This window comes from Bufo bufo, chromosome 5, assembly GCF_905171765.1.
Source record: "Bufo bufo chromosome 5, aBufBuf1.1, whole genome shotgun sequence".
In the NCBI taxonomy this organism is placed as follows: Eukaryota; Metazoa; Chordata; class Amphibia; order Anura; family Bufonidae; genus Bufo; species Bufo bufo.
Genome location: NC_053393.1, coordinates 390,925,647 through 390,948,502, shown reverse-complemented (window position 1 = coordinate 390,948,502; position 22,856 = coordinate 390,925,647). Strand labels below are relative to the sequence as shown.

Here is a 22,856-nt window from a genome sequence, read left to right as displayed (position 1 = left end):
ATGGTTTCCTGTGTCCCCCAAGGAATATGGGCGAGAAATTTTTTTTTCCAGTTACAAAGCAAGGGTTAACAGCCAAACAAAACTCATTATTTATGGCCCTAATTCTGTAGTTTACAGAAACACCCCATATGTGGTCGTAAACTGCTGTACGGGCACACGGCAGGGCGCAGAAGGAATGGAATGCCATACGGTTTTTGGAAGGCAGGTTTTGCTGGACTGTTTTTTTTTACACCATGTCCCATTTGAAGCCCCCCTGATGCACCCCTAGGTTAGAAACTCCAAAAAAGTGACCCCATTTTAGAAACTACGGGATAGGGTGGCAGTTTTGTTGGTACTAGTTTAGGGTACATATGATTTTTGGTTGCTCTATATTACACTTTTTGTGCGGCAAGGTAACAAGAAATAGCTTTTTTGGCACCGTTTTTTTTTTTGTTATTTACAACATTCATCTGACAGGTTAGATCATGTGGTAATTTTATAGAGCAGGTTGTCACGGATGCGGCGATACCTAATATGTATACAATTTTTTTTATTTATGTAAGTTTTTCACAATGATTTCATTTTTAAAACCAAAAAAATGTTTTAGTGTCTCCATAGTCTAAGAGCCATAGTTTTTTCAGTTTTTGGGCGATTATCTTAAGTAGGGACTCATTTTTTGCGGGATGAGATGACGGTTTGATTGGCATCTATTTTGGGGTGCATATGACTTTTTGATTGCTTGCTATTACACTTTTTGTGACGTAAGATGACAAAAAATGGCTTTTTTTACACCGTTTTTATTTTTATTTTTTTACGGTGGTCATCTGAGGGGTTAGATCATGTGATATTTTTATAGAGCCGGGCGATACGGACGCGGCGATACCTAATATGTATACTTTTTTTTTATTTATGTAAGTTTTACACAATGATTTCATTTTTGAAACAAAAAAAATGATGTTTTAGTGTCTCCATAGTCTAAGAGCCATAGTATTTTCAGTTTTTGGGCGATTATCTTGGGTAGGGTATGATTTTTGCGGGATGAGATGACGGTTTGATTGTTACAATTTTGGCGTACATGCGACTTTTTTGATCACTTTTACCACCTTTTTTGGGAAGTAAGGTGGGCAAAATTTCAATTTCATCATAGTTTTTTATTTTTTATTTTTATGGTGTTCACCGTTCGGGTAAAGTAACATGACCGTTTTATAGATCAGGTCGTTACGGACGCGGCGATACCAAACATGTGTAGGGAATTTTATTTTTTTCATTTTTTATCAGTGATAAATGTGTTTTTTGATTTTTACTTTTTTTTCACTTTTATTCACTTTTTTTTCACTTTTATTCACTTTGTTCTTGAAGATCCAGTGGGTCTGATGTCTGTATAATACAGTACAGAACAATATATATTGTACTGCACTGTATTTTACTTACACTGAACAGATCTATGCCTTTCAGCACAGATCTGTTCAGCACCATGGACAGCAGGACGCCTGAGAGGCGTCCTGTTGCCATGGGAACCTTCCCCGTCTGCTCAGAACTTCGCAGACGGGGAAGGGTAAGGAGGGGATCTCTCGGGGGGCTCTCTCCCTCCCCATCGGGGGGCTGCAAAGGCACAGCAGCCCCCCGATGGGAGAGGGAGGGAGCTCCCTGCGCTGTTAACCTTTTACATACAGCGGTCCGTACGGACCGCTGTATGGAAAGGGTTAAACGGCTGACATCGCATCGCAGATGTCAGCCGTTTATACCAGGGTGCCAGCAATGTGGTGGCACCCTGGTATCCCCACTGAACACCAATGAATTTTCAAGGGGAGGCGGGCGGGGGATCGCGATCCCGCCTGCCGCACCGCCCGCAACCCTCCCCCTGCACCTCCCGCCAACATAAAAATCATTCGGGGGTGCAGGGGGGGGTGAATAAAACTTTTTTTAGGCACAGCAAGTTTCTGATCCCCGCGGTCAGGGACCGCGGGGACCAGAAACTGCAGAAATCGCAGCAAACCGCAGGTCTGAATTGACCTGCGGTTTGCCGCGATCGCCGACATGGGGGGGTCACGGGACCCCCCCGCGCATTTAGCCTAGGTGCCTGCTCAATGATTTGAGCAGGCACCGGGTTCCGATCACTGCCGGCCGGGCAGCAGTGATCGGAACACCACATGACGTACCGGTACGTCATGTGTCCTTAAGTACCAGGACATCATGACGTACCGGTACGTCATGTGTCCTTAAGAGGTTAATGGTGATGATTCTGGTGACAGATTCCCTTTAAACTGTATTCAGGATCATAATCCCTGACAAGTAGGAGGAGGATGAGGCAGCTCTTTACCTCAGTGTTGTGAAGTAACTTGTGCTGCTGTGTGATTAGGACAGGTTTTGTGTGTACTAATAGGACAGAGGCCATTTGGTTTTTCCTAATGATTGCTCCCCTGATAAAATGATCCATTATAACTAATAAAAGGTGCTTGGGAATATATTTATAATAAAGTAATATTTAAGTATTTTCATTTTCTTAATTATCGGAGAACCCCTTTAAGACCAGAGGGGTAAGGTTGGACAAGGGTCCAGATTTTCGAATCTTACAGACGGCGTAAGCTTACACAGGCTGTCTAGACCTGTACCTGATCTATCACTGTGGCTCAGGCTGGATGATAAATCTGGGGCAGGGATAGACTCTTTTCTCAGACTCTGTACCAGATTTTTATAACAGAACTAAGATCATTTTGGCGCAAGATGGCACAACTTAAGCCCCTCTTTAATGGGAAGCCTCGCCCCTTGTCATGCATGTCCGGGGGGGGGAGGGGGGTGTGCATTTTTGACACCGACACCTTATACAGGGTATATACTTTTTAAATTATGGAGTGTAAAACTATTAAAAAGCAGAGTGGGAGTGTAGGTTGGTCGAATGTCAGAAGTTAGCAGTTACCTGTGGTTTGAGTAGGAAGGCCAAAAGAAAAAACTGGTTTTGCGGCCTGATCTGCATCCTTCTTCTCTGCAGTGTTAGGCACACCAAAACTAAAAGAGACCGATGGAGCATCAGCTTTGGCTGCTTCCGGCTTGCCAAACAAAAATGGCTTTGGCTGTTCCCCCTCATTCTTTGATCCAAAAACGGATGCTGTTGTGCTAATTTCAGATTTCTCATCTTTTTTCCCAAAAACAAAAGAAGACGTCTCTTTTTGCTCTGTTTTACCAAAAGTAAAGCCACTTGACACAGGAGTCTCCTTCTCTTCCGGCTCCTTGAAGCCAAAAGACACTGTCAAATTAGATTTCTCATTAGAAGTAAGACCTTCTGAAGCGTCTGGTTTAAGGGCAGAAGACAATGCACTGGGTGCAGACCCAAATGGAGTATCGCCTGGTTTAGCAGTAGCGTCCTTTTCGGCAGGCTTGCCAAAGCAAAATAAGTTTGATGTTGAACTTGAACTGTTGGTAGAACTAGAGGTCCCAAATGTAAATCCGGTTTCTTTCTTCTCTTCCGTTGCTGTCCCAAATTTAAAGCCTGTATCTTTCTTTTCCTCTGTTGACTTAGAAGAGGAAGAACTTATACCAAACTTAATCTCTCCAGAAAATTTCGGGAAAGAAAATCCACCTGAAGCAGATGTTAAAGAGTCCGTGGAGGCACTTGACTTAAGTTCTCCAGAGTAGCTAGATGATGGTAACCCAAACTTAACGGTCGGAAGTGTGGATTCACTCAAACCAGATGTACCAAATCCTACGAGAAAAATAAATAAATTATTTAAAAACAAAACCCTACACCAAAGAGTACTCATTTTTCAAGCTCAGTTGAGGGCTAATACTCAACTAGTCCATAACAGATATACAAGTTTGTATATAGGTGCAATCCAGTCTCTAGGATTTGCACCCGTCTAAAGAATGGGGCCCCTGCAAAGAATAGAAAGAAAGCTGCTGCTGAAGTGCAGCTTTCTCCATTCACTGCTTTGGGACCTCCAATAATAACCAAGAACTTACTACTGAGCATGTGCAGCAGGGTTTCAAGCATTGTAACTAAGGGACTTAGAGCAGCATGAAGATACCTAGTATAGATTACAGAAGAGAACACTGGAGGGTGAAAACTGATTCTCTATCACCACTAGAACACCCTGCTTATCACTGATTATAGTAAAAGGTCAGAAGAGAATACAGGAGATGTGAGAACTGATTATCTATTACCACTAGAACACCCTGATTATAGTAGAAGGTCAGGAGAGAACACAGGAGAGGTGAGAACTGATTATCACCACTAGAACACCCCGATTATAGTAGAAGGTCAGGAGAGAACACAGGAGAGGTGAGAACTGATTATCACCACTAGAACACCCCGATTATAGTAGAAGGTCAGGAGAGAACACAGGAGAGGTGAGAACTGATTTTCTATCACCAGTAGAAAACCCTGTTTAATTTATTTGAGTAAATACATTGCTGAGTTTTTTGTAAGCTAGTCAGAGAAGGTACATTTCTACAGACTTCACCCAAAACTGGCTTCAACTCCACAACTCTGACAAACGGTGAAGCCCACTATATTTCTCATTAACTTAAAGGGCTTCTGTCAGCCCACTAAACCGTTTTGTTTTTTTTGGTTTACTAATAATCCCCACACTGCGAGCTCTGCATACATAAGTAAATAATCATTTTTGTTCAGTAGAATTTGATAAAAAGCGATTTTTAAAATATGCAAATTACCTTGCTACCAGCAAGTAGGGCAGCTACTTGCTGGTAGCAGCCGCATCCTCCGACCCTAATGACGCCCCTTCCGCATTGTGATTGACAGGGCCAGGGAACGGAATCGTTCTCTGCTGGCCCTGCCTGTTAGCATTCAAAATCTGGCGCCTGCGCCGCGGCCGTACCCATCTTCAATCTGCGCAGGCGCACTGAGAGACGGCCACTCGCTCGGCCGCTCCAAGGGCTGACAGAAGCCCTTTAATTGCTAGGTCTAGTGTCCCTTTAAGCACAGAACTTGTAGCACCCACCTGTTAGCTCAGTTTTGCTTCCCGGTTTGGCACTCTGGCAGGCGACACATTTTACAGCTTCTGGTTTATTATTTACAAGACAGACATCACAGTCCCAGGTTCCAGCTGGCTTTTTGAACTGATCTAAGAGTCCAAGTTGATTCTGAGTTGCAGGTGCAGAAGTCAGAAGTACAGAAGTACTTACAGGAGCCGACATTCCTAAAATGTAAAATAAAAGGCATTAGTCATACTGTTAAAACTGTTCTCTACTCAGTTTCTGCTAATGTAAGACTATGTGCAACAGACCATATTCAAATATGTTATACGGTTTTAGAAATTAATACATATCAACACTTGCCTTCATCATGGTATTTATTGCCTGATGCCAAATTCTCTGTGAAAAATGATCGCAAATGTATCTAGAAGAAGTGATGCTGATTTGAAGGGAAATGGTGGTCACACCACATACTGACAGCGCTGGCATCCACAGGATTGCAATTATATACCAGGCCTGATGAAGGGCTACATATAGCACGAAACATTGCCTGAATTTGTTATAACCATGTACGGCTGAATAAAAATCACTTATTATTTAATCTGCAAGTCTGGAGTGCTGTCGATTTGTATATTTACATGATTTTAAGGGAAATGGTGGTCACACCACATACTGCTTTTATTTTGACTTTAAATTTTTCTCTTTTGTTAATTGATAAACTATATCTATACTTTTAGCTAAAGTTTATTAAAACTAATCTCCAAGTGAAGAGCTTTGGAATCCTTAGGCCGAGAATTCTACGCGTGAGGTGAACACATTGCACCCGCACTGAATCCGGACCCATTCACTTCAATGAGCGGTGATTTTTACGCATCACTTGTGCATTGGGTGAAAATCGCAGCATGTTCTACAGTTGCAAGAAAAAAGTATGTGAACCCTTTGGAATGATATGGATTTCTGCACAAATTGGTCATAAAATTTGATCAGATCTTCATCTAAGTCACAATAGACAATCACAGTCTGCTTAAACTAATAACACACAAAGAATTAAATGTTACCATGTTTTTATTGAACACACCATGTAAACATTCACAGTGCAGGTGGAAAAAGTATGTGAACCCTTGGATTTAATAACTGGTTGAACCTCCTTTGGCAGCAATAACTTCAACCAAACGTTTCCTGTAGTTTCAGATCAGACGTGCACAACAGTCAGGAGTAATTCTTGACCATTCATCTTTACAGAACTGTTTCCAGTTCAGCAATATTCTTGGGATGTCTGGTGGGAATCGCTTTCTTGAGGTCATGCCACAGCATCTCAATCGGGTTGAGGTCAGGACTCTGACTGGGCCACTCCAGAAGGCGTATTTTCTTCTGTTTAAGCCATTCTGTTGTCGATTTACCTCTATGCTTTGGGTCCTTGTCCTGTTGTAACACCCATCTTCTGTTGAGCTTCAGCTGGTGGACAGATGGCCTTAAGTTCTCCTGCAAAATGTCTTGATAAACTTGGGAATTCCTTTTTCCTTCGATGATAGCAATCCGTCCAGGCCCTGACGCAGCAAAAAAGCCCCAAATCATGATGCCCCCATCACCATACTTCACAGTTGGGATGAGGTTTTGATGTTGTGTGCTGTGCCTCTTTCTCCACACAGTGTTGTGTTTTTCTTCCAAACTCAACTTTGGTTTCATCTGTCCACAGAATATTTTGCCAGTACTGCTGTGGAACATCCAGGTGCTCTTGTGCAAACTGTAAACGTTCAGCAATTTTTTTTTGGACAGCAGTGGCTTCCTCTGTGGTATCCTCCCATGAAATCCATTCTTGTTTAGTGTTTTACGTATCGTAGATTCGCTAACAGGAATGTTAGCATATGCCAGAGACTTTTGTAAGTCTTTAGCTGACACTCTAGGATTCTTCACCTCATTGAGCAGTCTGCGCTGTGCTCTTGCAGTCATCTTTACAGGACGGCCTCTTCTAGGGAGAGTAGCAGCAGTGCTGAACTTTCTCCATATAGACAATTTGTCTTACCGTGGACTGATGAACAGCAAGGCTTTTGGAGATACTTTTATAACCTTTCAGCTTTATGCAAGTCAACAATTCTTAATCGTAGGTCTTCTGAAAGCTCTTTTGTACGAGGCATCATTCACATCAGTAATGAATTGGGTGGAGTGGCTCACTGCCAGGGTGGATAAAAATCAATGATTTTTTTTTTAAAAAAAAATCAGGTTTTTTTGATTTAAATCAGATTTTTTTGATTTAAATCAGATTTTTGTTATATAAAATGCTTTTTGAGGAAAATATATAACATTCCAAAGGTTATTCCATCATGCAATAAAGATTAGTTTTTTAATTATGTAGAATAAGGCTGTACGTAGACTCCCATATTGTTGAATGGATTAGGCAGTGGCTGAGGGACAGGCAACAGAGGGTTGTAGTCAATGGAGTATATTCAGACCAAGGTCTTGTTACCAGTGGGGTACCTCAGGGATCTGTTCTGGGACCCATATTGTCCAATATATATTCCAGAAGGCCTCGATGGTAAGGTGTGTCTTTTTTCTGATGACACAAAGATTTGTAACAGGGTTGATGTTCCTGGAGGGATACACCAAATGGAAAAGGATTTAAGAAAACTAGAGGAATGGTCAAAAATCTGGCAACTAAAATTTAATGTTGATAAGTGCAAACTAATGCACCTGGGGCGTAAAAACCCACAAGCAGAATATAAAATCAGTGATACAGCCCTAACCTCCGTATCTGAGGAAAGGGATTTAGGGGTCATTATTTCAGAAGACTTAAAGGTAGGCAGACAATGTCATAGAGCAGCAGGAAATGCTAGCAGAATGCTTGGATGTATAGGGAGAGGAATTACCAGTAGACAGAGGGGGGCGCTCATGCCGCTCTACAGAGCACTAGTGAGACCTCATCTGGAGTACTGTGCTCAGTACTGGAGACCATATCTCCAGAAGGATACTGATACTTTGGAGAGAGTTCAGAGAAGAGCTACTAAACTGGTACATGGATTGCAGGATAAAACTTACCAGGAAAGACGAGACAGAGGGGATATGATGGAAACTTTTAAATACATAAAGGGAATCAACAAGGTAAAAGAGGAGAGAATATTTAAAAGAAGAAAAACTGCTACAAGAGGACATAGTTTAGAATTAGAGGGGCAAAGGTTTAAAAGTAATATCAGGAAGTATTACTTTACTGAGAGAGTAGTGGATGCATGGAATAGCCTTCCTGCAGAAGTGGTAGCTGCAAATACAGTGAAGGAGTTTAAGCATGCATGGGATAGGCATAAGGCCATCCTTCATATAAGATAGGCAAGATAAGCGGCTATTCATAGTATTCAGTATATTGGGCAGACTAGATGGGCCAAATGGTTCTTATCTGCCGACTCATTCTATGTTTCTATATGTGTAATTTTTTTGGTAAATACATTCCATTAATCCATTCAAAATGTCATGCTCTTCGAGGTTTTTGTAAGATTATTGGGCAGTTTCTCTGCCTACAAGATATTATCACAGATGCTTGGTTTACTTTTGCAGTTCTCAAAACTGAATTTGACTCAGCAGAGATCACATGCCTCTTCTTCACAGCAAAAATGTTATAACATGAACACAGTTGAGAAAAATACCTTAATCTTAACTTCTACAAACCTATGAATGCAGAATCAACCTAATCAAACTAATATGAAAAGTTGTTTAAATCTTCATCTACTTACATATTATAAGTTATACCAGCAAGAATTAGTCTTTATGTAGAAAACTATGATTTAAATCAAGCCTTACTGACTAGTGATTTAAATCATTTTGATTTAAATCAAATCCACCCTGCTCACTGCTGATTGTGGGTGGTACGGTGCTGCAAACTAAAATTGAGGACACCCTACCTCAATCAAAGGAGTAAGTAAAATATAAAGTGGAAGCGAGCACTCACTCTATGGCATTACTCAGATACATTTAATACAATCCTTCAATAAAATAGTACATATAAAATACAATCACGCTAAAATACAATATAGCATAAAACTCCTAGGATGATCGACCATAAAAGGTAATTAATAATAACAATGACAATATTGGATATCAGCAGCTGTAGATGTTACCTGATAGCATGCTATATCAGCAGTAATAATAGCAATATAATCGATATTAGCAGTTGTAAATGTTCCCTAATATCGTGCAATATTCACCACGGTGTCCTAAAGTGGCAAAAAGTGTTTAAATAGTTAAATATGAAAAATTGTCCTAGACTCAGGACTTCGTGCACGTGTCTGTATCCATATGAATGTGAAAAAGCGAGGAAAATTATACAGTGAATGAATTGCTTCAAAAATATATAAAAAAAACTATCAAAACAGTGTATATTTTTGAAGCAATTCATTCACTGTATAATTTTCCTTGATTTTTCACATTCATATGGATACAGACACGTGCACTAAGTCCTGAGTCTAGGACAATTTTTCATATTTAACTATTTAAACACTTTTTGCCACTTTAGGACACCGTGGTGAATATTGCACGATATTAGGGAACATTTACAACTGCTGATATCGATATTGCTATTATTATTATTACTGCTGATATAGCATGCTATCAGGTAACATCTACAGCTGCTGATATCCAATATTGTCATTGTTATTATTAATTACCTTTTGTGGTCTTTTATGGTCGATCATCCTAGGAGTTTTATGCTATATCGTATTTTAGCGTTATTGTATTTTATATGTACTATTTTATTGAAGGATTATATTAAATGTATCTGAGTAATGCCATAGAGTGAGTGCTCGCTTCCACTTTATATTTTACTTAATCATTCACATCAGGCAATACTTCTTGTGAAAAGCAAACCCAGAACTGGTGTGTGTTTTTTATAGGGCAGGGCAGCTGTAACCAACACCTCCAATCTCATCTCATTCATTGGACTCCAGTTGGCTGACACCTCACTCCAATTAGCTCTTGGAGATGTCATTAGTCTAGGGGGTACAGGGCTGTGGAGTCAGTAGATAAATGCTCCGACTCCTCAGTTTTTGGTACTTCCGACTCCTCTGTATTTAATATGCAAATGTATTTTATACATTCCTTGAAGGAAAGAAAGGCAACATACATGTCATTACCACAGAACTACTGGCTAGGAAGCTGCTGCCTTCTCCTTTGTGTGCTGATCTTCTGCTGAAGATAGGGCAGTGGGGGGATCCAGGAAGGGGCAGGGGAAGGGGCATTTATTGTAAAACATGATTTCCCTAGTAAAATCCCATAGTCATGTTTAAAGTTTAAGCTAACAATCTGAGTTTACAAGGTTTTATAGCCTTAGCTGAATGACAGCAGTTTTTCAAATGGTTTACAGCTTCAGTCTTGAACTATTGACCATCCATTCCCTTCTACAAGTGTCTCTAGTCCTGCAAAAAACATATTTACTTATCAGTTATCAGTGAGAGGCTAGGTTAACCATGGGCGTTGTGTTCCCTGTAACGGCGGAACACAACACAATGGGAAGTATAAGTATTGCCGCTCCTTAACTGTGCGTTGCGTGCCATATAGTGAAGCATATGAAAAGCATGCTTCTTAGTCACCTAACGTGTTTGTTTTGCAGTAACGTGACGCACTGCATGCATTGGCCTTTATTCTTACAGTAGAGAAGTACCGTATTTTTCGCCCTATAAGACGCACTCCACCCCCCCACCCAAAAGTGGGGGGGAAATAGCAGTGCGTCTTATGGGGCGAATGCTGCGACTGCCCACTTTAGGAATGAAGCAGGTGGCGCAGGTGCGTGACGTAGTGAGCTACGCTATGAGCGCCCGCCCGGCCTCCTGACTGCCAAGAAGTTAGTAGTAAGTAGTACAGCGATAGATTTAAGATGATTGGAATACTTTAACAATACCCACAAGTTAAATATGATTACCGTATACTACAGTGAGCGGGGCCCGGTGTAGTAGAATACAGTGACTGCACCGGGCCCCGCTGCCATTACAGAAACAGATGCCGGCCCCCATTCACTACACAGGGACACTTATGGGGGATTTGTGGATGACACATAAGATAAGATGCCCCCCCCCCCCCCCCAATAACCGTGCCATCCACAGATGGGGGGGCCCCCCTCCATAACCGTGCCATCCACAGATGGGGGGGCCCCCCTCCATAACCGTGCCATCCACAGATGCCGCCCCCCCATAACCGTGCCATCCACAGATGCCCCCCCCCCCCATAACAGTGCCATCCACAGATGCCCCCCCCCATAACAGTGCCATCCACAGACCACCATTAGTTCAAAACCCACTAAAAGCACACCTTCTGGTTCAAAATATTTTTCTTATTTTCCTCCTCAAAAACCTAGGTGCGTCTTATGGGGTGAAAAATACGGTAATTAATTATACCTTTTTGTGAATTGGGACATTTAAACTTGCTTTTATTTATTTTTTATTCCAATTTAAAAATTTAATAGGAGTCGGAGTCTGTTCATTTTTTGCCGACTCCAGGTACCCAAAACTGCCTCAGACTCCTCATCCCTGTAGGGGTTCACATACTTTTTCCACCTGCACTGTGAATGTTTACATGGTGTGTTCAATAAAAACATGGTAACATTTAATTCTTTGTGTGTTATTAGTTTAAGCAGACTGTGATTGTCTATTGTTGTGACTTAGATGAAGATCAGATCACATTTTATGACCAATTTGTGCAGAAATCCATATCATTCCAAAGGGTTCACATACTTTTTCTTGCAACTGTATATTCTGCGTTTTTCACGCAACGCAGGCCCCATAGAAATGAATGGGGATGCGTGAAAATCGCAAGCAAGTGCGGATGAAATGTGATTTTCATGTATGGTTGCTAAGGAGACAAGGGATGAGTTACCCGCGACCCCATTTACCATTGTGGATATAAAAAAAAATATATAAATAAATAAATTAAAAAAAAACAAAAAAAAACAAAAAACACTCACCTCATCCACTTGATCGCGCAGCCGGGCTGGTCTTTTCTTCTCTTTCTTGCAAGACCTGGCTAGAAAAGGACCTTCGGTGACATCATCGCACTCACCACGTGGTGAGTGCAGTGACGTCAGCGCAGGTCCTGCTGAATGAAGATAGAAGAACCTACTATCTTCATTCAGTGGGACCTGCGCTGACATCACCGTGCTCGCATCACCGAAGATCCTTTTCTAGCCAGGTCCTGCAAGAAGGAGAAGAAAGAAGACCAGAGAAAGAAGAAGGAGAGTTATTTTATTTTTTTATTAACCCCACAATGGACCTTTTACTTAGCATTCTGAATTAAAGAAAATAAAATATACAGAACACAGATCCCAAACCTGAACTTCAGTGAAGCAGTCCGGATTCGGCTCTGGGTACCAGTCAGTTTTTTATCACGCGCGTGCAAAACACATTGCACCCACATGATAAAAACTGAACATCGGAACGCAATCGCAGTCAAAACTGACTGCAATTGGGTACCTACTCGCACAATTTTTCCTGATCGCAGACGCAACGCATCCGGACCTAATCCAGACACACTTGTCTGCAAAGGGCCTTACACTCACACTAGATTGTACAGGCTGTGGAGAACATATCCCTGCTCCTGCCTGTACCAGCTCCACTCGCTATGTGCTCATATGTATTGCCATTCACTGATGTGCTATACCAGACTGTAGCTGAGCTGGCGCAGGCAGAAGCAGCAATGTGCTATGTAAGCTCCCGACTGTGCTCTTTCCTCTCGATACATGTCTTGTCCGGACATGCTCTATATTGTTTGCTGGGCCGCAGAAGAGAACAACGAATGTGGACAGCACACTGTGTGCTGTCCGCATCTTTTGCTGCCCCATTAAAATGAATGGGTCCGCACCATTCTGCAAAATTGCGGAACGTATGCGGACCCATTCATGCCGTTGTGTGAATAAGCCCTTACCCAGGGACTATTCTGTTATACGCTGTGAGCTCAGCAGAAATGTCTATAGTAAATGTCATTCACTTATCATACTACTGCTAATGATAAATTGCATTGGGGTAAAACTGATCAAGATAGACATCTCATTTACCCCCAAAAAATTTTTGCAGTTACATTGGTCAATTACTACGATCAGTCAGATTCCAGCCAACGGTGACATGAACTGACCAACGTAAACGGGTTCTCCTTAGCAGGTTTTGTTCTTTTTAATACTAAATAGTCGCACCGATATTCTTACGAACCTGGTTTGGGGGTGGTGCAGGCAACGCACTTGCCATCTTCTGCTTTATTCTGTACAAGGCACACATCGCACTCCCATGATCCAATAGGCTTCCGGGACAGTTCCTCAAACTTAAGGCTTGCAGATGTTAAGCCATTGTCAGCGGGAACTGTGGGCTTATCAGATTTTGTTGTGGGGAGTAACAGCAAGGCTGCTTTTGCTTCTGTCCCAGGCTTGGGAGTTTCACAAGCTATACATTTTGTAGATTCAGATTTGTTTTGTACTAAACAAGTATCACAATCCCAGGTTCCAGGAGCCTTTTTAAACAGGTCTCCAAAACCTTGCATGCTTGTCATAGTTGTTGTCTTCTTAACTGGGGTGCTTGATGATGAAGAGGCGGACTCCCGCTGGTCTCCAGATGGCAGTTCTTTCGCAGTGCTGCATGACGCACATTTACTGTCCGACGCCTTGTTATCGACTAAACACTTGCTGCAATACCAAATCCCCAATGCCTGTTTACTGCTCTCACCCAAGGCTGCAGGAGGCCTTGCAAGGGGGGATGATGTGCTTTTAGAAGGGGTAAAAGTTGTTGTAGTTTGTTGGGAACTTGTTGAAGCAGAAAAGCCTAGAATGGAATAGGAAAATTTGTGTAAATTATTACTCATGCCATCAAAAGAAAAATGTTCTGTGCTCAGAGATGTGGATGGAGGGGAGAAAAAATAAATAAAAACTTCATACAACACATTGAATCTCTGATGCAAAGTCAGCCAGCATGTTAACGCTCTGTACCATAATATTACAGAGGACCTTTCATGGGTCCAGACATTATAAAATAACTAGCAGGATATGTAGGGCACTGTGCACGGATGTAATATTGCTTACTAGTTTGTCTGGGTGCAGCTCCGTTTGCCCGCTGTGCCCCCCTGCAGTTTTTCTGCCTGATATGCTAATTAGTAGCATCGGTACAGGGAGGAGGAGACTGCCCTGTTTCTCAATGGGCGTCTCCTTCTCCCTGGCTGTAGCACCATCCAATCACAGCAGAGCGCGTCACAACCAGGGAGGTGAGGTTTTTTTCTCTCCCTGTGATGCTCTCCGCTGCGATTGGAATGCGAACAGAGCGGCGCCAAAACTAGTAAGCAATATTACATTCGTGCACAGTGCCCTACATAACCTGCTAGTTATTTCATGATGTCTGGACCTATGAAAGGTCCTCTATGTCATGGCCATGGCTCAGAAGCTGGGCCTGTGCCATCACCTGCGGGTGCTGGCTATATTATACAGCGGGCCATGGCTCTTAGTGCCGGGATCAGTTAACTCAATCACAGGATGCCAAGTATAGAACCAAAAAAAGAAAGCCTCAATGTACAGCTGTAAGTCAGGGCAAGGGATAATAGACCTATAGTGTTGTTAAGCAAACCACAAAAGATTGCCCAAAATATATTTTATCTAATTGTAATAAGCGTATCATGATTTATAAAATGTTCAAGATAAAAAAAAAAAAAAAAAAAAAAGAAGAAGAATCAGCAGGAAACCGGATGCCGCAATACACTGGCCAGTGCTATATTATACAGGACCTCCTGACGTAGCTGAGGCGAAACGCGCGTCGAGGTTCCTAGCCTGTCCTGTGCCTGCTGCCTTTTACCCTCCATCATGTCTCACGGTATGTTCCTGCTTTCTATCTGAAGTCCACAGACGAGCTCCTCTACTATAAGGTTTTGTGTTTTTTCATTTTTGTGAGGGTTTAACCTTTCCCCTCCATTGCTAGACTAGCGTTTGTTTTTATTATTTTTCTTTAACTGCACTTTGAATTGAGCTCTACCTAGTGGTTTTGTACCAGGGTGATGACCATATGTATTACACTTCAGAATAGTAGCATTATCTGGGCTACTATGTGGTGAATCACCCCGATATATATCACGGGCATACTTGACATGTTTTCCATCTTCTGGTGGGTAGCAGCGGCACTGGCCAGTGGATTGCGGCATCCGGTTTCCTGCTGATTCTTCATATTTTTTTGTTATCTTGAACATTTTATAAATCATGATATGTTTATTACAATTAAATAAAATATATTTTTGGAATATAACAGGATGCCAAGTAGTTGGCAAGGTAGGCAGGAAGGTTCTAAAGGGCCACAGGGCTGTTCTGGCGGCTATTACATCCTGCTTCTGGTGTTCCGGCAGCACCCGCCAATTTTTGGAGAGCCTGGAGTCGGACACCGACTAATCTGGTATTGATGACCTATCCTATTGGTCATCAAATTGTTAGTGCTGGAAAACCCCTTCAAGTTCTCCCGCCTATTTGCACCTTCAAGACAAAAGTTGAGCAGATGTTACTCAGCGCATACAGTGGACCAGTTCCACGACCATCATGTCATTTCTGCGTCAAGAGTGCCTCTTCCTAGGGCATGTGTTGTCACCGTACATTGGTCACATGTCCTAGTTGCAGCTCAGTCCCATTCAAGTCAACGCTATACAATGCAAGACGCTGTGCTTGGAAAGCTGCCAGGAGCTGGCTGCGCTCACCAGAGCTCTGGGGAGTGCGGCAGCTCCCCGAAACATCTGAACGGCAGGGGTGCCAGGACTCTGACCCCCGCCGATGTGATGAAGCACCCTGAGGATAAGTCATTAGCAATTTCTGGTTAACCCCTTTAAGGTCATCAACTTAATTTCTCACCTGGACTTTTCAGAATGTCAAGCACGCTTCCCTCTTTTAAAGTCTTTGCAGGTTTACAGAATCCACTATATTCTTCTTCTGTCGCCTTTGCGTTGCTGTTATTCATCACAACAGGAGATTTAACTTAGGAAAAAAGAAACGTGTTAACCAATCAGTTATTAAATCTTAGGCTAAGTAGTTCACCCTTGTACTAAAGTGTTTAAAATCACTGAAAATCGTGAATCTGGTTTTTTTATAGCAAAATTTTTCCATGGACAATGATCAAAGCCTTGTTCACTTATCCTGCAGGAATGACCTACTATACGTGTACACGTAACCACTGCTTCTGCACTGAGGCCAGTGACTGGCTGCAGTAGTCATTTAGCATATCATATCCTTCCAGGTAAGTAAGCAGACCCGTGGGACATACAGGACTGGAGATGGATCTGCCGGGTGGTTCAGCCACAGATTCCACAGATTCTTCCAATGTGTATTTTTGCCATATTGCAGACGCATACTGCTGTATACTGTTGCAGCAGCCTGTACATAACAGTAATAATACATCACATGCAACTACTCATACTACTTACCAGGATTGCTCACAGCAGGTATCTTACTAGTCTGGGGAGAGACTGATGATACTTTCAATGCCGGCACACTAAATGTAAAGCCACCCTGTGAAAAGAAATGCACTTAAGTGTCAAAATGAGTGGGCAGTGTACAAATGGTGACGGCTATCTCCAGCAGTTCCATAGAGAAGAATGGAGCAGCAGTACATTTTAAAAACCTAAAGTAATGAAAATCCATATAATTTCTCGATTTAAAATATAGAAACAGAAAAAATTATATATATATATATATATATATATATATATATATATATATATATATATATATATATTATATGAAATTTTCCATGCCTTATCTAGTACTGTTCCAGTTATTTAACACTTTAACTTTACTTTTAGGGACCAGTCACTAAAAGCACCAAATACTTGTGCAGCCGAAAATGCAAACTAAAACATTCAACTATCAGACTAAAGATTTCCATATCAGAGCATCAGTCAATAGGAGTAACACTCATGCAACGATACTGCAATGCCCGATATCAGTTCTTACTACTTACAGGTGACCCACGAGATTGTGCATTGGATTCAGTTGATTTTACAATAGGAGATGAGAAAGTAAATTCAGGATTGCTTGTGGAGTTGGCGACCTGTGCCTGCCAGAAAGAAGGGAGCAAAATATCAGCTCATGTTTTCAGAAGATCTCACCAGTAGTTTATATTTTAAAGTTCACTTTCAAAATGGCTGAAAAAGCCCGACAGGAAGAAGCAACGTGCGGGAATACAAAATTCACAAAGAGGGGACAGTTAGACACATTACAAAAATTAATAATATGAGAAATATAAACTTCTATTTAGCATAGGCAACTAATTCTGACTTAGGTCTCTTTCACACGACCGTATGGCTTTTTCAGTGTTTTGCTGTCTGTTTTTCACGGATCCGTTGTTACGTTCCATTTTTCCGTATGCCATATACATTATACAGTAATTACATGGAAAAAAATTGGGCTGGGCATAACATTTTTAATAGATGGTTCCGCAAAAACGGAACAGATACAGAAGACATACGGATGCATTTCCGTATGTGTTCAGTTTTTTTTGCGGACCCATTGACTTGAATGGAGCCACGTAACGCGATTTGCAGGCAAAAATAGGACATGTTCTATCTTTCAACGGAACAGAAACGCGGAAATGCGTACGGAGTACATTACGTTTTTTTGCGGAACCATTGAAATGAATGGGACCGTATACGGAATGCAAAAAAATGGCAAAAAAAAATGGTCGTGTGAAAGAGGCCTTAAAGGGGTTTTCCAGTATTATGGCCCTTTTTAAATAGCCTCCAGAAGGTGCATCTCTACAGGGAATGTGACCCAGAAGTGGTGTGCCACTTGGGGACATGTCATTGCAGAGGCAAGTCACCATCTGCAGAGGCATCCATGACCATATACGTACCATGGCCTGGATGTAAAAAAGGACTGGACAGAAGATCACTAAAAGGCACTAGGGTGACAAAACGAAGTGCTGACAAGCAGGTGTGATTTCTTTTTATTTTATTAGGAACCACACACTGGGTATAAAAGCCATAATCCTGGAAACATCCTATTGCTGTAGGGTCACCCTAATCAGGACACAATAGAATGTCCTGTACGAGTAAAGTACATTAAAATCCAAAATAATAAACTTACTGTGCTAAAAACAGATTTACTAACAGCAGCAGGCGGTGTAGTCTTGGCCTGCAGACCAAAGGAAATTTTTGGAAGTGCAGTCGTACTTATTGGTAAAGATATTTCTGGCAAATCAGGAGCCTCCACCTCCTAAAAAGGAAGTCAGACAATGATGATCAGACACCCAGTGACATCGCTTCTTTTACATTGCCTTCTGCAGATATTTCCATCAGGAGATAAAAAGTATCTGTGCGGTACAGGCCACTGTATGGAATAAAGGAGTCTCCAAAGAGTAACGGGAGCCTAAAAGGTACATGGAGGCTTCCCCGACACATGGCAAATGTGAGGAGAAACTCAGTCTAAAATGTAATAAAGACTACACAAACTTCTAAACACATTTTAACAGTGAAGCCACGTCCTTTATGTCTCCATACCTCGTCTGCTGACTTTGTTGAATAATGAGAGCCTTTGTCCCTCATCATTTTGCCTCCACCTCTTCCTGAAGGAAAGCCGTTCGATGCCGGAGTACTGAACCTGGGGTAGCAGAAGCTGTGAAAGGGCAAAGGAAATGTAAGCACTACCTACAAGGGACAAACTTACTTCATTTCTTTTGGTAATGTGTTTAGCTTTGCTTTGTAATGTTATAATGAATTCCCCACCGCCATCACTGACTTATAGCAAACAAGTTACATAGACCTTTAACAACATAGGGATTACATGATAACCATTTACTGCAATACAAACCTTTCCGTGTGCTGTGGCGTAGGTGCCTCAGACGCATGATATTTGGGGGGTTCCTGTAATTAAGAAATATTTAATTAACTCCATTCATCTCAATGGGTTCAATAGTTTAAAGGGGGTCTCAGGGAGTAGAATATTGATCACCTATCAGGATAGTTCATCAATATCTGATCGGTAGTGATCCAATTCCTGGCACCCCCGCCGATCAACTGTTTGAAGAAGCTGTGGCACGGCTCTGTACATTGTATAGGGATTGTGCTTGGTACTGCATTCACTGTAATGGGGCTGAGCTGCACATGAGCCAATGTGACATCACTGGCCTAGGAAACCGGTGCAGCCTCTTCAACCAGCCGATAGGTGGGGTTGTTGGGAGTCAGATTCCAACTGATCAGATACTGATGTCCTACGGTGGATTTAGAGGGGCCAACTGAGCGTCCCATTCTCAGGAAGGAAGCGTTCCTTCCCAACAGTCGGCTGCTCGCTCAGTGAAGGAGACCGCGCATTTATATGCAGTGATCCTCATCATTGCATGAGGACGAGGGATCGCTATTGCAATTAGAGATGAGCGAATTTCATATCTTGAAATTCTTTAACTCTTCGTTTGGTGGTATAAAAGCAGAATTGCGTTATGGATTCCGTTACTACGGAGCATCACACAATTCTACGACGGAATGCCTTTAGACTTAGAGGCATTGCGTTATTCATTCCGTCATAATAGAAGTCTATGGGCTGCAAAACGGATCTGTCCCGTTTCCATTATGCAGGGGAGTCCTCTTCTGCATAACGGGACGGATCCGTTGTGCAGGCCATAGACTTCTATTATGACGGAATGCCTCTAAAGGCATTCCGTCACAGAATTGAGTTATGGTCCGTGGTAACTGAATCAATAACACAATTCTGCTTCTATACCACCAAACAAAGCGCTCATATATAATTGCAATCCCTCCTCCTCATACAGAATCATGGCTTCTGAGCAGCAGATTGCAGTTTAGACAGCACGATCTGCGGTGCCTGCACGAGCGACAGGATGACCCGATGAGCAAACATTTTGCGTGTTCATTGGGTGATCGGTGGCATATATAAGAAAAAAAAAAGTGTCAAACCCCTAAGAAAAAAAAAGACAAGCTTTTTTTTACGATAAAAAAAACAAAAAAAATTGCTGGTGTACACTTCAGTTTCTAACACACGGCAGGGCAGAGATGTTCCTAATTAAAAGGAATCTGCTTCTTAAATTAAGCGCAACTCACTAGTGCAGGGAGATCAAGACTGGCATATGGGTATGCCAGTTTTGATGGATCTTAACCCTCAATGACTATTCTGCCCTGCCAAAGGCACCTCTACATGGCAGGCATATAGCTGCGGTATTAAAAAAAAAAAAAGAAAAAAAAAAAAAAAAAAAAAAAAAAAAAGAGTGGAGCCCTGAGGGATCGGGAAGAACTGTAGTCAGGGACAGGCAGAAGTCACGGCAGACAGAGTTTGTACAATCTGGTAACAGGCCAAAGGTCAGAGCAGGTCAAAAATCCTGGAATCAGGAAGAACTCAGGTCAGGCAGCAGAGGGTCAAGCATGAGTAGAAAGTTTATCAGCACACCTTAGCAGGCCTAGCAAGCTAGGTAAACTGTTGATCAGGCACCTTCCCACATGGGAAAGTGACTCAAAACCCTGGGATGGATAGCCATTGGTTCCTTATAGAGCTTGCACCTTCATTTTCAACAACCTGTGGGCTATACACAGCCTATGGGCAGGGAGAGGCAACGCAGGGGTGAAGAGGCATACTCTACCAGCCCTGTATGCCCCGAAGGCGCAGAGACACCGGTAGGCGTGGGCCGCTAGGAACAAGGAGCAGGAGGGCGGTTGAGTGCTCCAGAGATCATGATGGGCCAGCAGGGGTACACAATGTAAAAGTCATACATTCAAAAAAAAAAGTATGAATCGTTTCTAGCACAGAAGAGCGATATAATTTGGAATCACAAATTCTGAGTTACAAGTGGAGAATGAATGGTTGCTTAATTAAAGGGGTTTTCCAAGATTCAGGCTGGGTTCAGATCTGAGCGTTTTACAGCGCGTTCCTACGCGCTGTAAAACGCTCAGACAAAAAACAATGTTTCCCTATGGGCATGGTTCTCACCTGAGCGTTTTACAGCGCGTACGAACGCGCTGTAAAACGCCCTACGCCTCAAGAAGTACAGGAGCTTCTTTGGGGCGTATTGTCGCGTGTTCCCGCCCATAGACTTCAGCGGGAACGCGCCTAAATGGTCGTTTGCTTGTTTCCGCCCATTAAAAACGCCCGATACAAACCCCTGTAAAAAGCGCATATCGAATACGCTCAGGTCTGAACCCAGCCTTAAAAACTGATGACCTATTCTTGGCCGGGAGGTTTAACAACTAAGGACCTTAAAAGTTACAGGAACATAATTTGGCAAGTCAACCAGACTTCCAGCTAGACATAGAGGGCACCGGCAGACCATGAATCGTAGCTTACGAAACACTCACCCTGTGCTTGTCAATTCCTTGTGTCCGGCGAGAACTTGTATTTGTTACAGACGATGGCGTCAGTGAAGGTTTGATGTACAAAGATGCATTTGAAGAGACAGAAACGGATTTCGGCGTCACAAGCTTCTTGACTGGAGGGTAGGAGACTTCCACCTAAAATATGTGAAAAACCATTAACCACAGATCATAAGTCATTTCCATAAGTCAGTGCATTTAAGTATAAAGGCTCAATGTCTGATCAACAGTAATTCCCACTCCAATCCTCTGATGGACACAGGAGAGCTGCATTTTTCATACTCACTAGAAGACACAATAGGCATCATTTACAGAACATGAGCAGCCACTCAAACCTCATGAATGGACGATTTTTCTCAGCGACAGCTGCAAGTACAAGCCATGTCCTAAACAACTGCCGGAACATCCACATGTGCTCCAACAAATCATCACCGTCTCAGACAGCTCACAACTCCTGTAATGTTTTAACTGGAAATCTTTCTTCCATTTTGAATACACACAAACTACCGTATCTCATCCAAAGATATGTAGAAGATGGACTAAACATTAGTGAAGATAACGGGGGAGATTTATCAAAACTAATGTAAAGTAGAACTGGCTTAGTTGCCCATAGCAACCAGATTCCACCTTTTATTTTTCAAAGGAGCTGTGAAAAGTGGAATCTGATTGGTTGCTATGGGCAACTAAGCCAGTTCTACTTTACACCACTTTGATAACTCTCCCCCAATAGCTTTAAAGGGGTTGTCCCTTCTGGGACACTGGGGTCAAATCACTATGACATACTCCCAATGTCCTACAGGTGTGGGTCCCACCTCTGGAACCCGCACCTATCCTTAGAACGGAGCCCGCAAGGTGCCGGAGGGCACACCACGCAGGTGCGCTTGGCTATTTTCGTAAGTCGCGTTGAAATGAATGGGAAGCGCACTGCACCAGCGCGGCTACTGCTCCATCCACTTCTACGGGGCTTACGGAAATAGATAAGCCCGCCCTTGGAGATTTTCGGAAGTACCATAGAAATTAATGGAGAGAAGCTGCACATGCTCGGCACACCCTCCAGCACTTTGAAGGCTCCGTTCTAAGAATAGGTGCAGGATCCGCACCTATCAGATAATCGGGGCATATCCTAGTGATATGATCCCAAAGTCCTAGATGGGACAACCCCTTTAAAGGATAATCTATTGTAATCAGATATATGGACACATGTAGAACACCTCTATGAGCCAGAACAGAGGGCCACACTGGTGTAAAGAGCCAATAAACTGAGGATTAGTCTTTGATCACATTTAGCCTAAAACTCTATGCAATATATTGAACTACCTGGTAAAAGGCACACTAGTTATGCCCTACAATCAAAATGCTCTCAGAAGAACACTCCAATAGTTGCAATTTAATTCACGATTCGCGGTGTAGACCTAGCCTAAAACACTTATTGGAACCAGTGCTTGTGTGTCTAACTGCAGATCCTCCCCTCCCTCCTCCATAGACTCTGATGAAGAGCAGCTGTCTTGGGCCATACACCGCTGAGGCCAGTGATTGGCTTCAGCAGTACACAGGATGTCTTTGCTGCTGCTTAGGCCGCTGATTGGGGGGGGGAGGGCACAAATTAAGCAACACCTCAGTACTACAGGACCACAAAAAAGCAAAGGGGAGTGGCCACTGCTCCA

General features: G+C 42.5%; 1 protein-coding gene across 1 annotated transcript in view; it reads right to left on the bottom strand.

Annotated features, from left to right (window-relative positions):
- Window positions 1-22,856, bottom strand: part of NUP153 (nucleoporin 153) — an 87,455-nt gene that overhangs the window by 18,451 nt on the left and 46,148 nt on the right. Inside the window, exons 9-18 of the mRNA XM_040432715.1 lie at window positions 21,178-21,330; window positions 18,689-18,741; window positions 18,379-18,493; window positions 17,966-18,094; window positions 16,842-16,937; window positions 16,306-16,390; window positions 15,737-15,859; window positions 13,083-13,685; window positions 4,935-5,132; window positions 2,897-3,679 (exon numbers count right to left, since the gene is read on the bottom strand). Coding sequence (XP_040288649.1) covers window positions 2,897-3,679; window positions 4,935-5,132; window positions 13,083-13,685; window positions 15,737-15,859; window positions 16,306-16,390; window positions 16,842-16,937; window positions 17,966-18,094; window positions 18,379-18,493; window positions 18,689-18,741; window positions 21,178-21,330 — 2,338 coding nt within the window. The remainder of the gene's footprint in view (window positions 1-2,896; window positions 3,680-4,934; window positions 5,133-13,082; window positions 13,686-15,736; window positions 15,860-16,305; window positions 16,391-16,841; window positions 16,938-17,965; window positions 18,095-18,378; window positions 18,494-18,688; window positions 18,742-21,177; window positions 21,331-22,856) is intronic.